The 10,861-nt window shown below is 52.2% G+C and overlaps 3 protein-coding genes across 3 annotated transcripts; 2 read left to right on the forward strand and 1 right to left on the reverse strand.

The window, feature by feature from the left end:
* Window positions 1-1,546: 1,546 nt before the first annotated feature.
* Window positions 1,547-2,617, forward strand: BDV14DRAFT_191681 (SANT/Myb-like DNA-binding domain-containing protein; the record flags this gene model as incomplete). The annotated part of the gene is made up of 2 exons (XM_073771523.1): window positions 1,547-2,428; window positions 2,489-2,617. 2 exons carry the CDS (start codon window positions 1,547-1,549, stop codon window positions 2,615-2,617), a joined length of 1,011 nt encoding a protein of 336 aa, XP_073625257.1.
* A 574-nt stretch (window positions 2,618-3,191) lies between these two features.
* On the forward strand, window positions 3,192-4,659 carry cox5b (cytochrome c oxidase subunit IV). Its single transcript, XM_073769628.1, has 6 exons — window positions 3,192-3,343; window positions 3,494-3,547; window positions 3,770-3,928; window positions 3,988-4,088; window positions 4,141-4,231; window positions 4,292-4,659. The coding sequence occupies exons 1-6, from the start codon at window positions 3,253-3,255 to the stop codon at window positions 4,378-4,380; spliced, it is 585 nt and encodes a 194-aa protein (XP_073625258.1). The 5' UTR covers window positions 3,192-3,252; the 3' UTR covers window positions 4,381-4,659.
* Window positions 4,660-5,848: 1,189 nt separating this feature from the next.
* Window positions 5,849-10,814, reverse strand: BDV14DRAFT_178722 (WD repeat protein). Its single transcript, XM_073769629.1, has 2 exons — window positions 10,176-10,814; window positions 5,849-10,009 (listed from the first exon to the last, which is right to left on the reverse strand). The coding sequence occupies exons 1-2, from the start codon at window positions 10,424-10,426 to the stop codon at window positions 6,094-6,096; spliced, it is 4,167 nt and encodes a 1,388-aa protein (XP_073625259.1). The 5' UTR covers window positions 10,427-10,814; the 3' UTR covers window positions 5,849-6,093.
* Window positions 10,815-10,861: the final 47 nt, after the last annotated feature.

Below are 10,861 nucleotides of genomic sequence, written 5' to 3' on the forward strand. Positions count from 1 at the left end.
TCTGCCCTTCCTCTTCGTATCCAATAAGCTAACTCTGTAATGCTGCTAGACCTGCGAATGAATTGGGCTTGGATCTCCCCCCGCTTCATGCTGATCGAATGGCGTTCAAAGAAATCGGGCCAAGCACAAGTCCCAGTGAGACTCTTCTCTGTTGTGCTGAGCGTTTCATGCCACACTCTGCCTGCGCTTCGCGTTTCTTCGCTGCTTACCCTTTTCGATTAAATTTATCTTTTCCGATCGTTATTTTTGTCTCCCTCTGCGACTTGCCATGCCTTGGCAATTGGACCAGAACGGCCCGGTGGAGGGGTGCGAAATAATGCTGAGGATTTCCATCAAATCGCCTCTCAGTCTCAAGTAGTAGTATCAGAGTAAGACCGTTTGTGCTCTGGCTTCAGAGTCCCCTTCGGTCATCTTTGCAAGCTAAGCTTGATCAGAGCGCAGATCCGCCAAATGGGCCTTCCTGCTTCTTTATCCACCTGCATCTCTCTGGTTCTGGCGATGTACCTCGCCGCGTCTGCCTTGTCTGTACCCTGAATACTCTGTCTCGTTCCAGAACCTTTCCTTCCCAGTATTTGGCTGCTGTCGACCGCAGCCCAGAATTCAACGTGCTGCATAGGGACTTTATCTCCATGCACGACGGCATATCCTGACCCTGTCTCGTACTCTCAAACCCTGCCTTCTTTTCCCTTTTCTTCCATCTATTCCAACATTCTCCTTTGACATTTGATTGTCAGTCTACTACTTCTGCAACCTCTGTACACGCAACGCCGGCTGCGGCTAACCAGCCGTTTGGACAATTCAGCCAGCCAGCCTTCTCGGTGGCAGAGAGCAAAGCCAGCCCTTCCCGCTCAGATCTGGGCTTAGTCGGTCCTCTATTTGGCTGTATCCTGCGCTTAGCTAGGTGAAAAGAGAGAGAGAGAGATACTACGGACGGACGTACGAGGTAGCTGTTAGTATTTTTGGAACATTGCAAGCCCGTCAGACCCTGGTGAGTACAGACCATCCCTGATATTATGTACTTGCGCCTCTTCCTTTCCGCTCTGTTCCCTCTTTCCCTTCTTCCCTATCCTCCCGCCTCCCCACTTTCTTGGGATTGTTGGATTGCGTGTTGCTCGTCTCCAGCTGAGATCCAGCCTCTCTTTTTTTCTTTTTTGTGCTTTTTGAGTCGCTGGTCCACAGACGGTCGACGGCCCAATTACGGTATTGCGATATCTTATCTCGATTAGTTCTGACGCGGAGGTAGAGCGCAAAAAGTATCCTTCTCGACTCGGGCAGGAGTGAACCTGGGGTGCTTGGATTGCGCGGTCTGGTACATGGCGATCGCAGCTCTTCTTTATTACAACTACCAGTCACCAGAACGAGACGTTGATTGAGATCTTTTCGAGGAGCCTTTTCTGTCCTTGGGCGACGCGACAACCATCGTGAGATCGTTCAACACTGCTTCGTCAGTGACCCGTGGCGTCTGCCCAAATCGTTCTTTTTTAGAACTCTTCGACAGTTGGCTCGGTAGCCTGCCAGGGCTTCTAGGCTCTAGCAGCACCGATGTATGTCCGCGACGCTGGCGGATCCGTACCGAGACTATGCCATTAACTTCACTCAACATGCTACCTGCAAACCTGAGGAACATGAAGGCACGCTCGTCTATCATCACCAGCAGCCGCACATTCAGCACGCGAAACAGCCGGACCCGCCTTTCACCTCTGGAAACACGCACGGTGCAGCATTTGAGCAGCAGCACCATGCGAATGCGACCGTCCTCTCCACCGCGACACCTCAATCTGCAGTCCACGATATCTCGCAAGGAGTTGTTCTCAACCCGGCTCAAATGCTTCCCCGACAGCTCCCGGTGCAGTACGCGCCTGCGAGTTTCGATATCGCGTCATCCGTCCAGCGCGGCAAGAAACGGCCTCATTCTGAGACAGAGCCAGAGGGCGGCAGCGCAGACCATGGGATCCGACAACTACCAGTTCTCCCGCCAGACGCAGCCTCGGATGCGACTCACTCACCAGAAATGCTATTCCCCGTCCACGGCGAGTCCTCACAGCACCACCACCCAATGTCAGGCCATGGCTTCGGACCGACGGACCCCATGGGCATGCCTCAGCATCATCACCACCACCATCTCCCCCCTCACACATCACTGCGCGCCGCAGATCGGCCGGGCATGAATGTCGAGACGTCGCCTCTGCCGTCAGGCCCACCGAGCGTCGTGGGTCAGCCGGGGATGCCTGATCCGGCGCCGCGGCCACGGGGGCCCAAACTTAAATTTACCCCGGAGGAGGATGCTTTATTGGTTGAATTAAAAGAAAACAAGAACTTGACTTGGAAGCAAATAGCTGATTTTTTTCCTGGTCGAACGAGCGGTACCCTGCAGGTTCGCTACTGCACCAAATTGAAGGCGAAGGATGTGGCCTGGAGTGATGAAATGGTACGAATTCCCTTCTTTCATCTCTGTCTGTCTCCGGAGAAATGTGCTAATGCTGAGCAGGTGCAACGATTACGGCGCGCAATGCAGGAGTACGAAAACGACCGCTGGCGTATAATTGCTGGAAAGGTTGGCAATGGGTTTACACCAGCGGCATGTCGAGAAAAGGCAACACAAATCCAACAGCTCTAAGAGGAGCTGTCAGTTTACTTATTGTCATGGGTTATGGATGATTCTACGGACTTTACGGATGGATATATGCATTTCACTCCCCCCCGTCCACCACTTTTTTTCTGTCTTTCCCCCTTTCATTTATTCTAATCTCTTTATCTTCACTTCTCTCCATCGCTTCTAGCTTTCCCTTGCTTATTCTTGCCTTTGACCTACTTTGCTTGGCAGGTTGTACAAAAAGGCACTTGGATGCGGGTTCTTTACTAGCTATTGCTCTAGACCAGATGGCTGATGTAAGGTTATTGTATGATATCTATTAGCCAGTGGGAACTTGGATATCATGGTTATCAGTCGTTTTATTGCATATGCTGTTTGGTAGTGCTTTATAGGTACTTTATAGTAGATGGCCTGATGTCGATGTATATCAGCCCTAAGCCCTAGATAAGCTTCCATATCCGGTAATATGCCAGACGGGTATCTTCGGAGTGCCGTAGTAGCTCGGCAGCCAATGAGGGTGCGCAGAATACTAAAGCGGTGGCAGCAGGTCAGACCACGGGCCGAAGCGGCATCAAACTCACCTCAGGCTCAACCTCAACCTCCAAACTCCCTCTCCTCCACGCCCTGTCCGTTGGCATTGCACCCATCCCCGCAGGACAATGTTCTTCCAACGCACAGCTATCGCCCTTTCGAGGCGCGCCCCCGTCCGGGCCCTCTCTGTCCGCCCTTTCTCCTCCTCCATCGTCCGTGGTACGTGACCTCGATCTGCAAAACACGAGCACCCCCGATCATGCCATATCCGTATCAGACCTCAGCGCAACCTCCATTGACCGCGGCTGGTTATGGTCTTCTACCACCTTGCAATTGTTACACATTGACTAATATGTTTCATTCATGCAGCCAACCAGAACAAGTGGCAGGTCAAGAAGGAGGGCAAGATCCTCCCCTTCGAAGGTTCGTATCCCGTCCCGCCGAGCTTCCGATATACCAAACACCAATTGCACGAATCCGAACGTCCACGAGCTCTATACGACATTGCGAGTACCGTCCTCTGCAATTGAGTATCGAGCTCGATTATATCACCTGCCTACATACCTTATTTTCCGCTCCAATCCGCTCACCGACGTTGACGTAATAAGAGACATGGTTGCTAATGGATATCTATGATGCGTACAGAGATCAAGACTGAGGAGGACCTCATCCCACCTGGTGCCAAGCCCGGTACTGTTCCCGCCGACATCGAGCACGCCACCGGTCTTGAGCGTCTCGAACTTATCGGAAAGATGCAGGGCATTGACATCTTCGACATGAGGCCCCTCGATGCTTCTCGCCTCGGTGCGTTCTTGATCCATTGTACATGGGGATATATGGGCATATTCTGACGCGAATATTAGGAACAATGGAGGACCCCATCATGGTCAACGGTGCCGGTGACGAGCAGTACGCTGGTTGCACTGGTTTCCCCGCCGACTCTCACCAGGTTAACTGGCTCACTGTATAGAATACCACATGACGGAAGTATGAGATTGCCTGCTGACCGATCTTAGGTCTCCCGTGACCGCCCCATCGAGCGTTGCGGCGAGTGCGGTAACGTCGTCAAGCTCAACTACATTGGACCTGAGGAGGACCCCCACGCTCGTGAGTCTGCCCGTTTGACATATTCTCTATCTCTATTCGTGAAACTCACACATTACCCAGACGACCACGACCACGGCCACCACCACCCTCCCCATGAGGAGCCCAAGACCTTCGCCGACTTCGTCAAGCCCGAGTACCGCTACCGGTAAACGGTTCGTCCTGAGACGACAAGACGAATGGCGCGGTTGTTGATTCCCTCCCTCGTTTCCTTTGTTTCCCATGTTCCCAATCAATCAAAGACAATCGACTGTGTATTAGATGATGCTCTGTGCTGAGGGTGTGGATTTAGATAACTAACAAAGTATAACATCTGCTCTGCCCGTCTGGATGTGGAAAGCTGTATCACATATTTTGTTTTTTTGCTAAGTCTCTTTCTCTCTGTGCTTGGTTTGTAGATTAGTGGGTGAATATAGCTGTTGACATTCTTTCCTCCTTTGCTAAATCGATTTATCTGGTACTCTTCTGGTAGGTTGTCGTGGAGATATATAACTATCTCCCAGCTCTCCGGAACCGCCCTATTCCAACCACCGAAGCTTAACGAACAGCTCCAAAAATCTGATCTAATCCAGGCACCTGCGATGCCGACGGTAATATCAGTTGTCAGCTGTTCTCAGATTTCCCATCAACATCACCCAACCACAGAGGTATGCACGCAAACAGACAGGGAAAGCGCAGCCCTCAAGGGAACCATCACACCATAAAAACGGCAAGAGCAACAAAGCTCGCTCTCTCCTTTTCGAGCCGCATACACCTAGAGCTAAATAGGCAGGTACGCTGCTCGTCCCGCCTCCGTCGTTCCTTCCTCTTGCGACTGTCATGAATCAGGTGAGGAAGGAACGACCTACCCTCTGCGCCTGCCTATTCTGTGGTATGATGGTATATTCCCCCATGAGCGTAAGTTTCTATTGAGGCAAAACGCGGAATCTGTATCATGTATATATAATACTCATAGTGTTCTCCGAATGCTCAATGCATCCACATGTAAAGAGTATGGAAGTCAAGATGGACAAGTGTGGCGTGCGGCCGGGGCCGGGGTCGTTCCTTCCTAACCTGAGCAACAACCGTCCTGGCTCCATCGCGCCTTCCTCACTTGACAAGGAAGAACATGAAAAAGAAGAAGGTATGATGGGACCTGACATTGGTCGCTCCTTCCCAATATATAGAATAAGAGTGTCTTTGAAAATGGAAGGAGCGCCCTGCGTACCTCCCGATGCTGATATATATTTGAGTGCCGTATACCTTCCCCACCCACCATGATACCTAGGTATATTTTAATCAGGCTGTACAGATGCTCGTAGTTGGTTTTATGAATGAAACCTTATCAGCTACTCTTCTAGTACTTGGAATATATCTAAAGTGGACCGCACTCATTTGATCGTTCCTTCCAAGGTGGAAGGCGCAATGGGGGGGCCAGGCTTGACGGGTGGTTGCAAGAATGGGAATCGAATCAACCAGCGCGCGAGGAAGGAGCGATGCTGAACATGACGTCAGTCGCTCTTGCCTCGTAGGGAATACAGATGTACCAGGTAGGTAGGTGAGTATGGAAGCTGGAAAAAGCTGCAACTTTTCAAAAGTAGGTGGTTGTATTGGACAGGTACGGGTAATTGAGATTATACTGGCTGTCTAACGGAGGAGAAAATCTAATCATAAGGACGAAGATGAAGAAAATGATGCATACTGGTACAGTTCATTATCATTAGAGTAAGCCTACTGCGCCTGCTGGTGCTGTGAACAAGAGTGCCCTTCTACATAGGATTGCCACCACCAAAAACTGTAGGAAAAAGGGGCCTGAAAGTAAACATAAACGGAGAAGTGAGCCACGCCGAGAGGGTATAGTAGTAGACGGCCGGCATTGACAAAAATCAGCCGAAACTAGTTCGATTGGACCCCGTCGCGGTCCGAAGCGGCCTCTCCTGCTCGCTGGGGGTAACGAGGCGCACTTTCTTGGGGGATGACACGAGATTCGATGAGGCGGTACCAGGGCCAGCGCTGGCATTAGCCGTCGTGGTCGCGGAGGTGCTTCCTTTTGGAACTCCGGATCCAGAAGAAACGGCAGGACCTGGACCAGGTCCAGCACCGATGATGGGACCCTGACCGGGCCCGGCGCCCGGAACACCATTACCGTTCAGCAAACCGCGGACTTGTTCAACGGCCTTGCTCTCGTTACGCGCCCAGGTATCTCGCTTGACAAAGTTCACGCCGGCCTTTCGGCTCGCTGTATCGCGCCTCTTAGATTCCTCGAGGAGTACTTTGCGGTTATGTTCGCGACGCGGACCTGGCGCGCAGTCGTGCATGCAGCCGGGTGTTGCGCAGCCGCCTTCGCTTATTTCGACGTCTTTGAGCCATGTGCTTATGCATGCGAGATGGCCGCCGTGACCGCATCCTTGGCACCAGGTCCAGAGGGTGGAGCCCTTGGGACGTGTGCGTTGGTAGATATCTGGGCTTGTTCCATCAATGCGCTGTAGCTCAGAGGGTGGGATGACTTCTGTTTGAAGGGAGGAATGGGATAGCGTGAGACAGCTAGAGTTGTCCAGGACTGGATCGTAGAATGGATCGACAGGCATGGTAGTTTGCTCCGCAACCCATTCAGGGGGCGGATGTAGACTCATGCAGATGCTGCAAGGGTCTTGGGGGGTACTGCAACGATGGCAGCGGGTATTGTCGCTCTTTGGGTTCTCATATGGCTTTTTGCATGTAAAGCAGAACACGTTCATCGAAGTGTCACCTGTAGCATATTCATAGACAGCAGGATAGAATGGGAAGCACAACGACCGAAGCTCGGCTGCCTCAATGTACATTGACCGGCGTATGAGGCTTTCATTATATGCTTTGAATATAGCTTGGCTTTCCTCGCTGGGAAGAACGTTCTCTGAGTCCTCGTAAAGGATATGCAGCTTTTGAAGTAGATGGGCAGCCGATTGGATGTCCGCGTTCGTACTGCTGTTATAGAACCGGACCGCTTCCTTGAGCAGCTTCTCCGCACTCCAAGGGTTAGTACTACTTTGTTCGGAGAGTATGGGGATCGAGACACGTGGTAGGCCCTCCGCATGATTGAGGACAGCATGCGCCGGGGCACCGTCAACTGCTGCGGATATAACACCAAGATCGTCATCTTCTTCATCTGGCGATTTTAATGGCGTGGATTCTTTCAGGAGCGGAGTAGGACTGGACGGTCTTTCAAGATGAATACGACCATTGCCTACGGGACCTTCGCTCAGCAGTTCCTCAATATCCTCTTCCGGTATGGAACTGGTAGTGATGATGGAATCACTGCGCGCTCTTATTAGGGTTTCATTTCTCGACGATGACGAATGGCCGTCGTCAATAAATGCAGATGCATCGCGAAGCCTGGTTGCGGATGTGAATGAAGCTCCTGGTGATTTCGATGGATGTGAGCTGGCGGTGGATGCGGAGAACATTGGAAAACTTTCTGTTGATTCGTGTCGAAAGAAACCCGGTTTAGCGGACCCCGCATGTGCTTCTAAGGATAAGGGCTTTTTTGGAACAACATAGTAATCGCGCAAGGCAGCCCTTCTGTCCTCATTTTTCTGGCCAATCTCGTCGACATCCGATGTCTGTTTTGTAAGTTGAGGCCGGGCACGATTATGCCAATCTGACCTGCCGGTGATTGCCAATGGGGCGGATCTCTGCTCGTCACCAACTTTTTCATCTCCATTTGGAACCGAATCACGTCGCTCAGGTGGGGGGCCGTCTGAGTATATGGGCACATTTTCGCTGTCATTGGACTCGCGATGCTGAAGCTGATGGATAGGCCGAGAGCCAATATCAGACATGGAAGACCAGTCATTCGAGGCCATTGTTCCTTGATTTGAGCTTAAAACTGAGGGTGGGAGTGGGTGAATGTCTTCAGCATCCTCTAGAGACCTAAACTGAGAGTTGGAGCTCTCGTATGAGCCCGGTCGAGAGTCCGGCAAAGGCTGAACAATTGGCGTTGGCATATTTGAGGTGCTCTCAAATTCTGAGAGAGTATGCTTCGGAATTTCGTTATCTGTGACCCCTTTGAAGAAGCGGTTCTTCATCTTGTCATGCTTTGTATTTCCTAGTTGCCGGACTTTATCGGGGACGGTATCATCAAAGGATGCTTTTTTCTTGACGTTGCGGGAGCCCTTCCCGGGTAATTCTTGTCGCGCTCTTTCCCTTGCTTGGAGTTCCTGGATGATAGCATATTCCAATACGCGCCAGGTCTGCGCCAGTTGGGGCAATGCAACGTCCTCCGCACACTGAGCATTGTGACTTAGTGAGTCTAGGAGTAACGGCAAGGCAGTTGTCTGGATCACACTGAGCTTGTCATGAAAAATAGGGGTGTAACTGCGGGCGAGGTACTGAAACGTTTCCTGATCCAATGTAGCACCAGGAATGCTCACCATCATTCCTCTCTGGCATAACGTGGAAGGGATGTTTTTTGAGAGCATTCTCTCGAGCGGAAGTGTTGGGATAAGGTCCGGCGCAGTCGGCGGAGTACTACCAAGTGACTTGGACGTACGGATACTACTAGACTTACTATGGCGATGCCGGATAGACGCAAACAAGGGTTCATCAAGAATCGCCTCATCCGGAGGGCTCTGGCTCGGTGTCTCGCCGTCCAGGTCCCATTCTCCGATGTGGCCAATAAAGTCATTCGTGCTGAGCCCCAGAGTGTTCCTCTTAAGGCGCTTCTGAGAGAAAGCAAGGACTTCGCCGCTTGGGCCCCAGGCCACCGAGCAATTTGGGCGTTGGTTGACCACTTGGGGAGCGTAACGAATATCAGTTTGAGTGAAAAGGCCACCGTCACCTACCGTCCACAGGAGATCTTTAGAGTGCCAAAGTAGATCCGTGGCAGTCGAGTCATATCGATTCAACTCTCTGAACGGGATATGAGGTCGACGGAAATCCCACAGGTGGACTCGCGGGTCTTCCTTGTCGTAGGAGGTCACTACTTGTGATGATTGCCAGTCACCCAACCCTTCAGTCTCACTAGACCACGATGGTGGACGCCAGCGGACGTTGAGGACTGCCTGAGGCGTCCGAAACTGAGATAGGGGTTTCTGTCTGCGCTCGGCGGTAGTTGTGAATTCCCAGACCTTGACCAGCTTATCCGTGCCAGCGCTGACCAAATGCTTCCCATTCGGATGCCAATCCACGGAATAGCAGGGCCGATCGTGAGCGGTGATTCGCAATACAGGACTCGTCTGCTTGCGAACATCCCACAGCTGGATAGAGCCACTGTCAGTGGCAGCTGCGACCAGGACACCGTCGAGGGGGGACCACCTAATGTCCCGAATAGCATCGCTGTTGCCGTTGTAGATGTTCGTGCTGCTACATGTCGGTACGCCACGATCCTGTTTCGCATCCCGCAAATCCCACATCCGAATATTAGCATCTTGGCTACCGGAGAGAAGCCATGCTGGTTGATGTGGGTTAAAAGCCAATCGATGAACTTGGCGGCTGTGACCATGAAATCTGCAATACTCTAAGCCGGGTCGATGTAGATCATACAAAATGATGCGGCCGTTAGCGACGGCAGTCGCGATTATCTGATCATAATGCCCATGTGACCATTTCACATCCCTTACTATCAGTTGGTCCTTAGGGCGGCCAGTCTGGTTGTTCAAGAGGACATGGCGCAGGTTGAACTCTTCCGACGAATGATCGGGCAGGACACGGATTGTTTTCAAAACCTCCTTTCCTCCAATCACTGCATGCGTCCGTTGCGGGGAGATGTCTAGTGCAGCAATCGATATGCCTGTCTTATGGGTGACCGTCTGCGATGCGCCGGGCCTATCAAGCAATGATTATTAGTATGGGTGCGTCGAAAGATCCAGTGTCAGAAATAAAACGAAGGACCAATCAGATAGATGGCAGAAAAGTCCTATAACAAACAATGCGCAAGATAATAATACCGGTTGGCTGAGACACAAGAGGAGGGAGGGGTGGGAGACCGTACAAAGACCTGGACCTGGTAGACCGGGCAGCAGCAGACTGATCTGTACGAACCCCGGGGCCGTGCGGGCTAGGAGGTCGAGACCCTGAAAAGAGCGGCTGGGCAAGTTTAGCAAGAGCATTTGCGCCGCGTTGCTGCCAACCACCGCGCTGGGGGTTCTTGTTCTGGCTCTGTTGCACGGAGGCCGGCGGAGGAGGGGGAGGCGGAGCTGGGGAAGTGCTGCCGCGGGTTGGCAATCGAGGGAGGTCGGCCATGCTTCAGGATCGCACTCGCAGCCTCCAAAGGGCAGACCACTCAATGAAGGCCTAGCCTAAAGGACATCGAGGCTCCATGGTCTGGTGAGAGCTCTGCGTAATGGAGATTCGAAGCAGCTGTCAGATGCGCGCTTGCGTGGGGAAAGATTCTCGAGAGGGTCGGAGACGAGCTGTGAGCGTGTGAGCGTGTGACGTTCTGCTGCGGAGAGCACAACCAGCCAGTCGCGGAGAAGGGCCGGGGATTAGTCAGTGTGCACAGTGCAGGTGGAGGACGCGGCAAGAAGAATGCGAGGCAGGCGAGTAAGAATTGAGGCAAAAGGCATTCCAGATGTTACCTAACGGTGCAGAGCAAAGCAAGGAATCTCTCAGCGATGGTTGGTTCGCGGGAGATCGAGGATGGGCGCCCGTGAATTTGACTTTCTGACTTTCTGACTT

This window comes from Aspergillus stella-maris, assembly GCF_047715825.1.
Source record: "Aspergillus stella-maris strain CBS 113639 unplaced genomic scaffold BDV14scaffold_53, whole genome shotgun sequence".
Classification (NCBI taxonomy): domain Eukaryota; kingdom Fungi; phylum Ascomycota; class Eurotiomycetes; order Eurotiales; family Aspergillaceae; genus Aspergillus; species Aspergillus stella-maris.